This window comes from Pan paniscus, chromosome 4, assembly GCF_029289425.2.
Source record: "Pan paniscus chromosome 4, NHGRI_mPanPan1-v2.0_pri, whole genome shotgun sequence".
Classification (NCBI taxonomy): Eukaryota; Metazoa; Chordata; class Mammalia; order Primates; family Hominidae; genus Pan; species Pan paniscus.
The window spans coordinates 77,767,726-77,784,731 of NC_073253.2; the positions used below are offsets into that span (position 1 = coordinate 77,767,726).

At 47.8% G+C, this 17,006-nt stretch overlaps 1 protein-coding gene and 1 pseudogene across 1 annotated transcript in view; both read right to left on the reverse strand.

Annotated features, from left to right (window-relative positions):
- Positions 1-2,967, reverse strand: part of SUB1 (SUB1 regulator of transcription) — a 72,310-nt gene extending 69,343 nt beyond the window's left edge. Inside the window, exon 1 of the mRNA XM_034960214.3 lies at positions 2,849-2,967. Within this exon, the coding sequence (XP_034816105.2) occupies positions 2,849-2,925 (77 nt within the window). The 5' untranslated portion in view covers positions 2,926-2,967. The remainder of the gene's footprint in view (positions 1-2,848) is intronic.
- A 7,973-nt stretch (positions 2,968-10,940) lies between these two features.
- Positions 10,941-12,083, reverse strand: LOC134730438 (transmembrane protein 183A-like; annotated as a pseudogene).
- Positions 12,084-17,006: the final 4,923 nt, after the last annotated feature.

Here is a 17,006-nt window from a genome sequence, read left to right on the forward strand (position 1 = left end):
TTCAAGCAATTCTCCTGCCTCAGCCTCCCGAGTAGCTGGAATTACAGGCAGCCACCACAGTGCCCAGCTAACTTTTGCATTTTTAGTAGAGGCAGGCTTTCACCATGTTGGCCAGGCTGGTCTCGAACCTCTGACATCAGGTGATCTGCCCACCTTGGTCCAAAGTGATTTTAAAACCATGAAGGGAGATGGCACCAAAACATTAGAACGGCAGAGCAGGAAAATGAAAACTTTTTCTCAACTTTGGTAGACTGATATCCATATGCTAAGCCCTGGAACGTATCAATTTTACTTTATAGATTTGATAAAGTTAAGGATCTTGAGGTGAGATTATCCTGAATTATCTGGGTGGACCCTAAATGTAATCACAAGTGTCCTCATGAGAGGGAAGCAAAGGGAGATTTGACAACAGAAGTAGGGGAGGAGATGATGGAAGCCAGAGGTTGGAGTGATTTGAGGAAGGAGTCACAAGCCAAGGAATGCAGACAGCCTCCAGAAACTAAAAAATGCAAGAAAACAGAACTTCCCTAGAGCTCCCAGAAAAAAAAACAGCCCTGCCAACTGACTTTAGTCCAGTGAAACTGATTTTAGACTCCAGCCTCCAGAACTATAAAAGAATAAAGTTGTGTTGTTTTAAGCCAAGTTTGTGGTAATTTATCATAGTAGCAGTAGGAAATTAATACAACAACCTAAAACTGAACCAACCCAGGGAACACGTTTCCTCTTGATTTCTTGTAAAATGGCATCATTTTTTAAACTCCGAATTTTATAAGCTACTTTTAGCAAGGCTTGTTGTTTGTTACTTGTAGTCCCATGCATCCTAAATCATACTTTTAACATGACTGGCGGCAGTTTTAGTGGAGCTATTATTAGTTAGGATATTGGTTCAGCTGCTAACATAGGAAGAATTTTTTTTTTTTTTTTTTTTTTGAGACGGAGTCTCATTCTTGTCACCCAGGCTAGAGTGCAAAGGTGCGATCTCGGCTCACTACAACGCCTGCCCCTCCGGTTCAAGCGATTCTCCTGCCTCAGCCTCCCAAGCAGCTGGAATTACAGGCACCCACCATCATGCCTGGCTAATTTTTGTAGAGACGGGGTTTCACCATGTTGGCCAGGCTGGTCTTGAACTCCTGACCTCAGGTGATCTTCCTGCCTCGGCCTCCCAAAGTGCTAGGATTACAGGTGTGAGCCACCACGCCCAGCCCCCCAACCTTTTTTTTTAAAGGAGGACTGGTAGTGCAGGTCTGCTTTGAGAATTTTGCTCAGAAGTAGTCTTCTTTATTTAGCATATTGGATACCTCTCACTTTCTTTTTTTTAGTAGTGATAAAATAAGTAGCAATATTTTTATATGAGTATATCTTATTGCTCTGCCATTCCTGGTGGGTTGTCCTCATCCTCATGGTCCAAGATGACTTGCCACCAATACAACTGCAAGCCAACCAAGAAAAGAGGGGGAGGCCCAAAGACAGGGCACACCCCAGAAAGCTGCAGCACTTCCATTCATAGTGCAATGGTCAGAACTTGGTCATCTGGCTACACCTACTTGTCAGGGAAGCTGGAAATCTTTAGTCAAACGTGCACAATTAGAAACACAAAAATAAAAATAAAAGAGCATGTACATACTGGAGACCATAAGTGGTCTCTGTTTCAGTTCTGTTTCAGGAACGATGATATGAGCATTTAAGTTAAAATCAAGGAGGCTTTAGCATCTCAGGACAAATGACCCCAATACTCAACCCTACTGATGAAACTTAACTCATTCCAGATCTCCTCTGGTCTACGGCCATGGTTTAAGAATTTGTGGGGGCCGAGTGTGGTGGTTCAAGCCTGTAATCCCAGCACTTTGGGAGGCTGAGGCGAGTGGATTGCTTGAGCCCAGGAGTTCAAGACCAGCCTGGCCAACAGCCTGGGCAATATCCCTGCTAAAAATACAAAAACTAGCTCGGTGTGATGGCACACACCTGTAGTCCCAGCTACTCGAGAGGCTGAGATGGGAGCATCACTTGAACCCAGGATGTCGAGGCTGCAGTGAGTCATGATTGTGCCACTGTACTCCAGCCTGGGTGACAGAATGAGACCCTGTCTCAAAAAAAAAAAAAAAAAAAAAAAAGAATTTGTGGGGAGGGTAGCAGCAGATTCTGCAATATATAAGAAAGAAACAAATGGTGGTGCCCTTCTCCATTACCTTCCCCTCGTGCCCAGGGCACCTCTTTGAAGTATTAGTTCTCCGGGAAGACACTGAAAGAATGCATTGCTCTAAGAGAAAGCAAAACCCTACTGCTTTGCAGATAGTCACAGTAATTCTTGGGGATTCCCAAGGCTGCCAAGTTTATTTCTCCTGTGAGTTACGCTGAAAACCCCCAACCCTTGGTAAATAATCTGAACCAGTCTCGTTGCTACATTGCTTGGTAGATTTTAGAGTCACTCACTGCAGGAAATAGAGGCTGGAACATTCCACTCCCTAGGTGAGAAGCCATTTTCAACTACACCCTGTAGTTCACGGAGCTATCTGGAGCCAGAGTGAATGCCGGTTGCCATGGCACTGCTTTAAATTGTGCCTGTGCTGACACATCTCATCACAATGTCACATGCTGCTCCCATACACTAGATAGATAGAGCCGCATCTATCTCTTCCTCATGTTTACCGATTGATGCCTGAGCTCTGCGTTAGGAATAGAGATACATCAGCCAGAAAGCAAATCATGTGGGTGCCACACCTCCCTGGCTTATTTATAAGGGGTTGAAAACACCTGAATTAGGCAACAAGCAATCTGAGTTCTACTCACAGTTCTCCACTCTGTGATTTTGGACAAATTCCTTAAAATCTCTGACCCTTGGATTCCTCACCTGTACAATGAATGAGATGGAGTAGAATATCTCTGCAGTATCTTCCTGATGTAATGTCTCTGATTCCTGCACGCCATTTTGAAGCAGCGGAAGCTCTGCAGAGAATCAACATCAAAGTGTGAGTGAGGCAATTCCTGTAAGCAGTTGCATGGCCCTGCCCTGCTGACTGTTTCTGAAATTCCCCTCCACCATCTCTGAGCTGTTAGGGATTTGTTCTGAGTTAATTTTCTGGCAAGATGCCACTTGCCAAAAGGTCCCTTCTGGTGCACTAAGAGGACTGTTTTCAGCTTGGATTATTATTTGCCTTGGAAATGCTTTCTTCTCAAGCCAGTCGCTGGTTCAGTGCTCACAGTTTTGGTCCCAAAGATAGCTACACCTCTGAATAAAGTAAGTTCTGAAACTAGACACTTTGGGATGCAGAGGTGGGAGGGTCACTTGGGTTCAGCAGTTCAAGACCAGCCTTGGCAACATAGTGAGACTCGTCTCTACTAAAAATACAAAAATTAGCCAGGTGTGGTAGCGTGTGCCTTTAGTCCCAACTACATCACTTGAGCCCAGGAGGTCGAGGCTGCCGTGAGTCGGAATGCAATGGCTGGACAACAGAGCGACACCTTGTCTCAAAAATAAATAAATAAACTAGAAAAAGACATGTGAGGCTGGCTTTTGGGCATGTTTTATAGAGTAGTATCTCACGGGACCAAGGGACAAAGCAGCTCTGATACTTGTATAACCAGCGTGCAGCTGGTCTCATTAGCTGGTCTCATTTCATACTTGCATTGTCCTGCCCCCTAGCACTCATCTGTTGTTTGTAAAAACTGGGCTCTTGCTGGGCGTGGTGGCTCATGCCTGTAATCCCAGGACTTTGGGAGCCTGAGGCGGGCAGATCACGAGGTCAGGAGTTCGAGACCAGCCTGGCCAATATGGTGAAACCCCGTCTCTACTAAAAATACAAAAATTAGCCAGGCGTGGTGGTGTGTGCCTGTAGTCCCAGATACTCAGGAGGCTGAGGCAGAAGAATCACTTGAACCCAGGAGGCAGAGGTTGCAGTGAGCCGAGATCGCTCCACTGCGCTCCAGCCTGGGCAACAGAGCGAGACTCCATCTCAAAAAAAAGAAAAAAAAGAAAAAAACTGGGCTCTCACTTTCAAATTCTCCTTCACACCCCATCTCAATTATTTGTGGGAATCCTCACATGGGCTCTTATGTATAATCCACAAACAAAAATATGGTCTGGGAAATAAGGGTAACAAGGGTAATAGAGTGTCATGGCTCAAACCAGGGATAAGCAAGTCACAGGAAAAAAAATCTAGGGACTTGACAGCAATCATCATCTTTTTTATTTTTGAGATAGGGTCTCGCTCTGCCACCTAGGCTGCAGTCCAGTGGTGCGATCTCAGCTCACTGCAGCCTCAACCTCCTGGACTCAAGCCATCCTCCCACCTCAGCCTCCCAAGTAGCTGGGACCACAGGCGCATGCCACCATGCATGGTGAATTTTTGTTGTTGTTGTTTTTGTTGTTGTTTTGAGACAGAGTCTTGCTGTATTGCCCAGGCTGGAGTGCAGTGGCGCAATCTTGGCTCATTACAACCTCTACCTCCTGGGTTCAAATGATTCTTGTGCTTCAGCCTCCCTAGTAGCTGAGACTACAGGTGTGCACCACCAAGCCTGGCTAATTTTTGTTTTTTTAGTAGAGACGGAGGGGTGGGGGTGGGGGGTTCGCCATGTTGGCCAGGCTGGTCTTGAACTCCTGACCTCAGCCTCCCAAAGTGCTGGGATTACAGGCATAAGCCATTGTGCCCGGCCCAGACTTTTTGTATTTTTTGCAGAGACAGGATCTCACTATGTTGCCCAGGGTGGTCTTGAAGTCCTGGGCTCAAGTGATCCTCCCGCCTCAGCTTCCCAAAGTGCTGGGATTACAGGCTTGAGCAACTGTGCCAGGCCACAATCACCATCTTGATAACAAGGTTTGTCCACCTCAGTTTGCCTGATAGGGAGTGAGAGGAAAATCTAGACAGACTTCACAGAGAAGATGAAACATTGGCTGGCTCTCAAAGAATGAATGCTGGATCCAGTGATGATGGCTTTGGGGGAAGACCTGATGAAGCAGATGCCCCCGTGCCTTGCCCCCCAACAGACCTCCCCTTTCCAAACTTCAGTTGGAGCACTTGTACATTCATTCTATATTTTTTAGTCTTCTATTTTTTTAAATGTCCTAATCTTAGAATTAAGGCAAAAAGATAATTGTATGTCCTTTCACTGTCATGCTGGAGCATTGTCCGAACAGGTCCTCCCAAGTGTTATTCATCTGGAGAATGTACCTTTGTTTGACTTGTTAATTATTATCATTAGGGTCCAGATTCTATGAAGTTACGTGTTAACTTGTAGGTTTTTGTCTGGTAGAGACCCAAATGATTCCTATTCTACAGAAAAGACAATCCTAAAGATTATAGTTTATTAACCTGTAGGACATAAACTAGATTTCCCTTTAACCTAGCTAACTTATTTCAGCATGTCTTTTCTGCTATATAAACCTCTGTTCCTTGAATTCTCCTTCAGCCAGATTTATTATCTTTCTGGTCCCTTCATTAAATGAGTTAGATTGATATTTGACACATGCTCACTGTATATTTGATGGCAGCATGTTTTTTACTCTTAGAGGGAGACTTAGCCTAAAAAAAAAAAAAAGGAAAGAAAAAAAAGAAAATTATCCTTTGGCATTCATTTAACAAATATTTATTGAACAACTTTTTTTTTTTTTTTTTTTGAGATAGACTCTAGTCCTGTCGCCCAGGCTGGAGTGCAGTGGTGCGATCTCAGCTCACTGCAACCTCCACCTCCCAGGTCCCGGTTCAAGCAATTCTCCTGCCTCAGCCTCCTGAGTAGCTGGGATTACAGGTACCCACCACCACGCCCAGCTAATTTTTGTATTTTTAGTAGAGATGGGGTTTCACCATGTTGGCCAGGCTGGTCACGAACTCCCGACCTCAAATGATCCACCTGCCTCAGCCTCCCAAAGTGCTGGGATTACAGGCGTGAGCCACCGTGCCCGGCCTATTGAACAACTATTATAGGCATCTTAGTCTGTTTAGGCTGCTAGAACAAGAATACCATAGACTGGGTAGTTTATAAACAATAGAAATTTATTTCTAACAGTTCTGGTGGTTGGGAAGTTCAAGATTACAACACTGGCATATTTGGTATCTGGTGAGAGCCTACTTACTGGTTCACAGATGGCCTCACAAGGCAAAAGGGGCAAGGGAGTTCTCTGGAGCTCTCTGGAGCTTCTTTTATAAGGGCACTAATTCTATTTATGAATGTACTACCCTCAAGATCTAATCAATTCCCAAAGACCCACATCTCCTAATATCATCACACTAGGGGTTAGGAGTTCAACATATAAATGTTGAGGGAAGCCTGGGCAACAATGGCAAAACTTCATCTCTACAAAAAAAAAATATATATATATATATATATACACACACATATCTATATAAAATATAGATTTATATATAATATATATTTATATCTATATACAGAATATATAGAATATATATTCTATACATACACACAATATATAGAATATATATTCTATATATATACACACACATATACACAAAAAATAGCCTAGCATGGTGGCGCCCATCTGTAGTCCCAGCTACTTGATATTGGCACCCATCTGTAGTTCCAGCTACTTGGAGGGCTGAGGCAGGGAGGATCACTTGAGCCCCAGAAGTCGAGGCTGCAGTGAGCCATGTTCACACTACTGCAAAGGGTCTCAGTTTGTCACCCTGTCTCAAAAAAAAAAAAAATTGGGAAAACACAGAGACAGTAGATATTACAGAGAACAAGATAGACCTGGTCTCTGCCCTCATACAGCAAACATTCTGAAGGGAGAAAGATTGCAAATACATCAATAAATTGTAGACTATGCTTAGCGAAATGAAGAAAAATACATAAAGTGCTGTGACAGAGATTATTGGGGTAGGTAGTCACAGCAGGCCTCTCTGAGAAGGTGACATGAAGCTGAGACTTGAAAGACAGAAGCCAGCTCTACAAAGAGGGAGCGGGGAAAGGTTCCAAGAAGAGGGAAACAGCAAGCACAAGGACCCTGCAGTGGAGCCAGCTTCAGATTGTCCTGGGAACTAGAAGGCCAGATGATGAGGGTGGGATCCATCAAAGGCAAGATGGCCTGAGATATAGTCAAAGAGGTAGTGTGGAAATTAGAGTTTTAATGTCAGGACTTGTCATTACCAAGAACTAAGGAAGAAAGAAGGGGGCTGATCACCACCTAAAAGCCGGGTGGCCTTCATGTCTTAATTATTTTATTATATTATATTATTTTATTTTTGAGACAGGGTCTCACTCTGTCACCCAGGCTGGAGTACAGTGGCTCAAACATGGCTCACTGCATCCTTGACCTCCTGGACTCAGGTTGTCCTTCCACCTCAGCCTCCTGGGTAGCTGGGACTACAGACACACACCACCCAGCCTGGCTAATTTTTTGTATTTTTTGTAGAGTGGGGATTTCACCATTTTACCTAAGCTGGTCTTGAACTCCTAGGCTCAAGCAATCTGCCCACCTTGGCCTCCCAAAGTGCTAGGATTATAGGCGTGAACCACCATGCCCAGCCACACCTTAATTACTTTAATACGTCAGATTATCGGCTTTCTTTTAGCTTTCTTAATGTTAACATCTTACATACCATGGTACAGTACGTTTCTCAAAAATAAAAGCTTGATCCTGGTACAATACTATTAACTATTCCACTAAACTCAGATTCTTCCAATTTCTCCAGTTTTTCCACTATATTATTTTCTCTGTTCCAGGATACCACATTGCATCATTTGTCATATCTCTTTAGTCCCCTCTAATCTGTGACAGTTTCACAGTCTTTCCTTGTTTTTCTCGACAGTGGCACTCTTGAAGAGTGCCAGGTATTTTGTAGACTATTTCTCAATTTGGATTTTTCTGATGTTTTCTCATGATTCGACTGAGGTTATGAATTTTAAGGAAGAAACAACAGAGGTCATGTGACAAGCATTCTTTTACTTCTTTTTTTTTTTTTTTTTCATTCCTGGCTGACCAAAAAAAAAAAAACATCCTGGCTGAGAACTGTCTTGTGACACTCAGGGGAGGAGGGATTTTGTGATATACAGGTGAAGAAGGGGAAGGTTTTCGTGAAACTGAGGTAGGGAAGAAGGATTTCCTTTTTTTTTTTTTTTTTTTTTTTTTTTTGACAGAGTCTCCCTCTATTGCCCAGGCTGGAGTGCAATGGCACGATCTCAGCTCACTGCAAGCTCCGCCTCCCAGGTTCACGCCATTCTCCTGCCTCAGCCTCCTAGTAGCTGGGACTACAGGCGCCCGCCACCACGCCCGGCTAATTTTTTGTATTTTTAGTAGAGACGGGGTTTCACCGTGTTAGACAGGATGGTCTCGATCTCCTGACCTCGTGATCCGCCCGCCTTGGCCTCCCAAAATGTGGGGATTACAGGCGTGAGCCACCGCGCCCGGCGTGGAGAAGAATTTCATGTTATTTCACAAAGAGGGAGAAACATGATTATAAGTGAGTAAGTTCAAAAGTCTGGCTTCGGGTGGGGCATGGTGACTCACGCTTGTAATCCCAGCACTTTGGGAGGCCAAGGTGGGTGGATCACCTGAGGTCAGGAGTTCAAGACCAGCTGGGGCAACATGGCAAAACCCCGTCTCTACTAAAAATACAAAAAAATCAGCTGGGAGTGGTGGCGCGCACCTGTAATCCCAACTACTCAGGAGGCTGAGGCAGGAGAATCACTTGAACCCGGGAGGTGGAGGTTGCAGTGAGCTGAGATCACGCCATTGCACTCCAGCCTGGGTGACAGAGCCAGACTCCATCTCAAAAAAAAAAAAAATCTGGCTTCGGTCAAATGGGCTGATAGCATGCATATCAAATAGGACACAGTGTCCAGCAAAATTGTAAAAAGCTGGGGTTTCGCTAAGATTTTAACTCTTTCTCTCACGGGGAGTTTAAGTAGTGTGAAGCTCTATTGTGAGGTTGTTTCCCTTCATCAGTAGGTAAAGATAGTGTTGCGCACAATTAGATTTGAAATGATTCCAAGACTAGGGGAAGTTGGCAAAGGGTTTTAGACCAGAGACTGGTATTCCAAGCTGAAGAAACAGCATAGTGAAAGCCATGCAGGCGTGAGGGAGCACTTGGCATATTCAACTAATTGGATTGCTTGAAGGGTAGGATGAGCAAGGGAAACAGTGAGAGATAAGATTAGAAAAGAGTCAGGGGCCACAGCAGGAAGGGCCTTCTGCACCATGTTAAGGTATTTGGGATCTTATAAATGATCCAGAAGTCAACAGTTCACTTCATTCCGAACCATGGTCCAAAGCCGAACCCGATCCAATTACCTTGCAAGTTCAAGTCACACATTTCAAGGAATCACCAGGCAAAGGTAAGCTGCAAGTTCACCATTTGCTCAGGCAACATTCCTTATCAGTTGGTCAAGAGTGTTAGCTAACATGTTATGAAAAACAGCACCTTATTACTATTGGATCCGCCATCACCAATATTTATTTTGTTTGTACTACTGAAAGGAGTGGTTGTGTGGCTCAGACATCCTCACTCATTTCTTGTACTGATTGTGTGATTACATGTTCTCTTTTTCTCTAGATCTTTCTACCTTCTCCTTTATAGTTGCCTTGGCACCTTCCACTAACCATTAAATGTTGATTCATTCTCAAGCCCCTTTCTCACCCTATGCTCTTTCTCCCTATGTGATTTTATCTAGCTTTGTGCTTCCCTTGCTATCCATGTCCTGCAAATTTATTTATTTGTTTGTTTATTTATTTATTTTCTTGAGATGGAGTCTTGTTCTGTTGCCCAGGCTGGAGTGCAGTGGCTCAATCTCGGCTCACTGCAACTTCCGTCTCCCAGGTTGAAGCAATTCGCCTGCCTCAGCCTCCCGAGTAGCTGATTACAGGTGACCGCCACCGCACCCAGCTAATTTTTGTATATTTAGGAGAGTCGGGGTTTCGTCATGTTGGCCAGGCTGGTTTCAAGCTCCTGACCTCAGGTGATCCGCTTGCCTCAGCCTCCCAAAGTGCTGAGATTACAGGTGTGAGCCACCACACCTGGCCAATGTCCTGAAAATTTAAAAATCTATTCCACCCGAATTGTCACCTGAGCTCTAGGCTGCACTTCCAACTGTTTCCTGGCTTCTGACCCTTCTGTAACACATGCACCTCAAACTCAGCATGTCCAAAACAAAACTTTGAGGGGCCAGGCGCAGTGGCTTATGCCTGTAATCCCAGCACTTTAGGAGGCCGAGGCAGGCGGATCACAAGTTCAGGAGATCGAGACCATCCTGGCTAACACAGTGAAACCCCGTCTCTACTAAAAGTACAAAAAATTAGCCAGGCATGGTGGCGGGTGCCTGTAGTCCCAGCTACTCAGGAGGCTGAGGCAGGAGAATGTTGTGAATCCGGGAGGTGGAGCTTGCAGTGAGCTTAGATCACGCCACTGCACTCCAGTCTGGGCAACAGAGCGAGACTCCGTCTCAAAAAAAAAAAAAAACTTTGTATCTTCCTTTCCTCCACCAATATCTGCTCCTCCCTCCTTCCTTCAGCTGTTAATGACAATCAGTCACCTGATCTCCCAAATTAGAACACTTAAAGTCATCTCTGATGTCTCCTTCTTTGTTACTTCCCACATCTAATCTGCTGCTCAAATTTGTCCATTTTTTTCTTTCTTTCTTTGAGACAGGATCTCACCCTGCTGCCTAGGCCAGAGTACACTGGGGCGATCTCAGCTCACTGCAGCCTGGTCCTCCCAGACTCAAACAATCCTCCCACCTCAGCCTCCCAAGTAGCTGGGACTACAGGCACACGCCACCACAACTGGCTATTTTTTTAATGCAAATTTTTACATTAAAATATGTTTATAAATCGTAGTAGTTGTTTTTCCTCTTGATTCAACATTTCTCCCTCCCCTAACAGGAGCCCTAGAACCTGAAGAGCATGTACATTACTAACCAGATATATAATCCAGCCGCCCTGTCCAAACTGGAATCTGATTACTAATGGACTAGAATCGGGGCTGCCCACAGGGGATGGGAAGCAGTAACTATGCTCTCAGGGAGAAGGGGTACTGAGGGTGCCATCGGTCAAAGAGCCAAAAGCTGTGCACTGGGTCCAGGATGACTTGCACACCCTGTTCACTGCACAGTTTCCGACCACCATGGACAGGGGAATCTTGGAACACCAGTCTCACTCAATGATGCCGCATGTCCATGCTCACATTGATATTAAAGAGAGTAAATATCATTCTCATGACAATCGGAATAAAGATGAAATTGAGGGTGGTGGCCTGCAGTAGGCAGCAGTCCCGGTGTGGTTTGGTATGAACATCTTCGTACTGAACGGGGGGCTGCAATCCTCCTGTACACTTGCTCTTTAACTTGTTTTTTTAACTTGAAGTTGAATTTCCACATTGGTTCCTGTCTGTTCCCAACAATCTTTCTGCACCAGAAAAGTAAGCATTTGGAATTCTTTAATGTGCTGGGGGTGCTTGGATTCTTGGAGATTCGAGCAGCAAATGGCTCATACATATATGGTACAGAGATCGGATCACACAAGCCCCGAGACAGCGCAGCTTCTCCATTGACTCTGGTCGCAGACGCAAAGGCAGGGAAGCATCCAGCGTGTAGTGCCTTCGGTACAACCTGGTCCAAAAGGCAGCAGTGCAAGTGACAGTCCAAGCATTCTTACAAATCAGGGGAAAATTCACAATGTCCTCAGGACGGATATAGGAGGCCAGCAATAGCCAAATATCCATGGGATACTCTTCTCCTCCAGCCCCGTTCAGTTCTTCTTTGTGCCTCTTGCTTTTCTTTTTTCTGGAGACAGTTCTGTCACGGATGCTTTCCTCCTGGGCATCCGTCTCATCACCGCTGTCGATGATGTCACAGGGCTCACCAGCCCCAGAAAGAGCTTCCTCTGCAGGAACCTGAGAGGCTTCCAAGCCACAAAGAGATTTTACTTCCTGCTGAACAGCGTTGGCTAAGGCTCTCTTGACTCATCCAGACCTCACGACCGCTGGATCCGAGTTGGCGTCATCCACCTCAATCACTTGTCCAGAGCAGGCGTCGTGGGCCCAGAACTTGAGTCGCTTTCCTCTCTTGGGCATGGCGACCGTATCGGGGCGAGGCCTGCCTAGCTGGCCGGGCCCCCGGGCCATGTCTCCGGCCCGGCTCCGTGGCCATCCCACACCGGAGGCCGCTAACTCTCCCACAACTGGCTATTTTTTGTATTTTTTGTAGAGACGGGGTTTTGCCCCGTGCCCAGGCTGGCCTCAAACTCCTAAGCTTAAACAATCCTCCCGCCTCAGGCTCCCATGAGCCACTATGCCTGGCCAAATTCGTCGATTTTTAAACCTACGTTTTCCCCTTTTCCCCATATACTTGATTTCACATCTTCATCTCTCATCTGAACTATTATTTCATCATAGGACTTACCGCTCTCTGTAGTGATTTATTCGGATTACATCTGTGTTGAGGAATAGGCACCGGATGGATGTTCTGTGGTGCTAGTTCTTACCCATGTATGTATGAAACCTGGGCAAACCCCATAGTTTTTCATTAATTCTAAGAGTTAAAAAATATTCCGATCGCGGCTGGGCGTGGTGGCTCACTCCTGTAATCCCAGCACTTTGGGAGGCCAGGGCAGGCAGATCACTTAAGGCCAGGAGTTCAGGACCAGCCTGGCCAAGACGGTGAAACCCCGTCTCTACTAAAAATACAAAAATTAGCCAGGCATGGTGGCTCGTACCTGTAATCCCAGCTAGTTGGGAGGCTGGGGCAGGAAAATCATCTGAGCCTGGGAGGTGGAGGTTGCAGTGAGCCGAGATCACGCCATTGCACTCCAGCCTGGGCAACAAGAGCAAAACTCCATCTCAAAAAAAAAAAGATAAGAAAGAAAATATTCACCTCTCCCTCTCCCCCTCCCTCTCCCTCTCCCTCTCCCTCTCCCCCTCCCCTCTTTCCACAGTCTCCCTCTGATGCCGAGCCGAAGCTGGACGGTACTGCTGCCATCTCAGCTCACTGCAACCTCCCTGCCTGATTCTCCTGCCTCAGCCTGCCGAGTGCCTGCGATTGCAGGCGCGCGCCGCCACGCCTGACTGGTTTTCGTATTTTTTTGGTGGAGACGGGGTTTCGATGTGTCGGCTGGGCTGGTCTCCAGCTCCTAACCGCGAGTGATCTACCAGCCTCGGCCTCCCGAGGTGCCGGGATTGCAGACGGAGTCTCGTTAACTCAGTGCTCAATGGCGCCCAGGCTGGAGTGCAGTGGCGTGAACTCGGCTCGCTACAACCACCTCCCAGCCGCCTGCCTTGGCCTCCCTAAGTGCCGAGATTGCAGCCTCTGCCTGGCAGCCACCCCGTCTGGGAAGTGAGGAGCGTCTCCGCCTGACCGCCCATCGTCTGGGATGTGAGGAGCCCCTCTGCCTGGCTGCCCAGTCTGGAAAGTGAGGAGCGTCTCTGCCCGGCCGCCATCCCATCTAGGAAGTGAGGAGCACCTCTTCCCGGCCGCCATCACATCTGGGAAGTGAGGAGCGTCTCTGCCCGGCCGCCCATCGTCTGAGACTTGGGGAGCACCTCTGCCCTGCCGCCCCGTCCGGGATGTGAGGAGCGTCTCTGCCCGGCCGCCCCGTCTGAGAAGTGAGGAGACCCTCTGCCTGGCAACCGCTCCGTCTGAGAAGTGAGGAGCCCCTCCGCCCGGCAGCCACCCCGTCTGAGAAGTGAGGAGCCTCCTCCCTCCTCGTCCGGGAGGGAGGTGGGGGGGTCAGCCCCCCGCCCGGCCAGCCGCCCCGTCCGGGAGGTGAGGGGCGCCTCTGCCCGGCCGCCCCTACCGGGAAGTGAGGAGCCCCTCTGCCCGGCCAGCCGCTCTGTCCGGGAGGGAGGTGGGGGGGTCAGCCCCCCGCCCGGCCAGCCACCCCGTCCGGGAGGTGAGGGGCGCCTCTGCCCGGCCGCCCCTACCGGGAAGTGAGGAGCCCCTCTGCCCGGCCAGCCGCCCCTTCCGGGAGGGAGGTGGGGGGATCAGCCCCCCGCCCGGCCAGCCGCCCTGTCCGGGAGGTGGGGGGCGCCTCTGCCCAGCTGCCCCTACTGGGAAGTGAGGAGCCCCTCTGCCCGGCCAGCCGCTCTGTCTGGGAGGGAGGTGGGGGGGTCAGCCCCCCGCCCGGCCAGCCGCCCCGTCCGGGAGGGAGGTGGGGGGGTTAGCCCCCCGCCTGGCCAGCTGCCCCGTCCGGGAGGTGAAGGGCGCCTCTGCCCGGCCGCCCCTACTGGGAAGTGAGGAGCCCCTCTGCCCGGCCAGCCGCTCCGTCCGGGAGGGAGGTGGGGGGGTCAGCCCCCCGCCCGGCCAGCCGCCCCGTCCGGGAGGGAGGTGGGGGGGTCAGCCCCCCGCCCGGCCAGCCGCCCCGTCCGGGAGGGAGGTGGGGGGGTCAGCCCCCCGCCGGGCCAGCCGCCCCGTCGGGGAAGTGAGGGGCGCCTCTGCCCGGCCGCCCCTACTGGGAAGTGAGGAGCCCCTCTGCCCGGCCAGCCGCCCTGTCCGGGAGGGAGGTGGGGGGGTCAGCCCCCCGCCCGGCCAGCCACCCCATCCGGGAGGTGAGGGGCGCTTCTGCCCGGCCGCCCCTACTGGGAAGTGAGGAGCTCCTCTGCCCGGCCACCACCCCATCTGGGAGGTGTACTCAACAGCTCATTGAGAACGGGCCATGAAGACAATGGCGGTTTTGTGGAATAGAAAGGGGGGAAAGGTGGGGAAAAGATTGAGAAATCAGATGGTTGCCGTGTCTGTGTAGAAAGAGGTAGACATGGGAGACTTTTCATTTTGTTCTGTACTAAGAAAAATTCTTCTGCCTTGGGATCCTGTTGATCTGTGACCTTACCCCCAACCCTGCGCTCTCTGAAACATGTGCTGTATCCACTCAGGGTTGAATGGATTAAGGGCGGTGCAAGATGTGCTTTGTTAAACAGATGCTTGAAGGCAGCATGTTCGTTAAGAGTCATCACCACTCCCTAATCTCAAGTACCCAGGGACACAAACACTGCGGAAGGCCGCAGGGTCCTCTGCCTAGGAAAACCAGAGAACTTTGTTCACTTGTTTATCTGCTGACCTTCCCTCCACTATTGTCCTGTGACCCTGCCAAATCCCCCTCTGCGAGAAACGCCCAAGAATGATCAATAAAAAATAAAAAATTAAAAATTAAAAAATTTAAAAAAAAAGTTAAAAAAAAAAAAGAAAGAAAATATTCTGATTGCTTTCAGCCACAAGAAAAACTAATGTTATAAATTAATATGTCTCATGCAGTATAATCATCGGAACTCTTGACTTTATGTCAACTTGCCTCAGCGTGGCCTGCTCAAGGCAGAAGCATGCAGTCAAGGAGAGGGTGATTGTCTGCTTCTCTTTTTCCTCTGGGAGCCTCTCCTCCACAGCCCGCACTTTCTGGGACTTCTGACCCTCCAGGCTTGGAGTTTCTCTGAACATGTTAAATGATTTGAGCTGATGCTTCTCTCCCGGTTACTCCAATGGGCTGGCCAGGAAGCTGTCTGACTGCTCCTCTTCACTTGGAGTTGGGGGATGGCCTCTGCTTTGGTTTGTCATTCATCACCCTTGGCAACCTTAGCATGGTGTGGCCGTCTCCACACGGACTGTCTCTCTGTTGTGTCCCATCATACTCTCAGGCAGTCCTCTTGGGCAAGATCTCTTTTTCTCTTTTTTAAAGACAGGGTCTTGCTATGTTGCCTAAGTTGGAGTGCAGTGGCTATTCATAGGCGTGATCATAGCTCGCTGCAGCCTCCCACTCCTGGGCTCAAGTAATCCTCCCACCTCAGCCTCCCAAGTAGCTGGGACTATAGTCACACCCCACAGTGCCAGGCAAAATCTCTTTTTAAATGATGCCAGGTCAGAATTCATACATCAGGTTTCACCTCTGGTCCCAGAAAATAAGCACCTTAAACCCACTGCTTGGGGAGTGCAGCTGCTTCTAAGGCAGCCTCGCAACCTTTTTTTTTTCAATGACAACTTTATTGACATATAATGCACGTATCATAAAATTCGCCACTGAAGCACATTCCATGGGTGTTAACATATTCACAAGGTTGCGTAACCATCCCCTCTCTCTAATTTCAAATATTTTCATCACTCCGAAAAGAAACCCCTGACCCATTAGCAATCATTCTGCATTCCCTCCTTCTTCTAACCTCTGGAAACCCCCAATCTACTTCCTGTTGCTATGAATTTTCTTATTCTGGACATTTCACATAAGTGGAACTGTACAAGATGTGGTCTTTTGTGTCTGCCTTCTTTAACTTAGCATTATGTTTTCAAGGTTCATCCACACTGTAGCATGAATCAGTATATCATTCCTTTTTATGACTGAAAATATTCCATTGTTTGGAGATACCACATTTTGTTTATTTATGTTTGTTTATTGATGGACATTTGGGTTGTTTCCATTTGTTGGCTATTATGAATAATGCTTCTATAAGCATTCATGTGCAAGTTTTTGTATGGACATATGTTTTCATTTCTCTCGGGCATATACATAGGAGCACAATTGCCTGGTCATAAGGTGACTCTATGTTTAAATTTTTGAGGAACTGCCAAACTGTTTTCCAAAGTGGCTGCACCGTTTTACAATCCCATCAGCAATGTATGAGGGTTTCTGATTTCTCCATATCCTGGCCAGCGCTTCCTATTTTGTCTCTTTGTTATTTTACCCATCTAGCGAGCATGAAACAGTATTTCACTGAGACTTTGATTTCCATTTTCCTAAACTACCGGATGATGTTGAGCAGCTGTTCACGTACTTATTAGTCGCTTGTGTATCTTCTTTAGAGAAAGTCTATTCAAATCCTTTGCCCATTTTTTTTCAACTTCTATTTTTGATCAGGGGGTACATGTCCAGGTTTGTTACATGGGTAAATTGTGTGTCACTGAGGTTTGGTGTACAAATGATCCCATCACCCAGGTAGTGAGCATAGGTAGTTTTTCAACCCTCACCCTTCTTCCATCCTCCCTTTTCTAGTAGCCCCCAGTGTCAGTGGTCAAGGCAGCTCATGCCTATGATCCCAGCAATTTGGGAGGCCAGGGAAGGAGAATTGCTTTTGTCCAAGAATTTG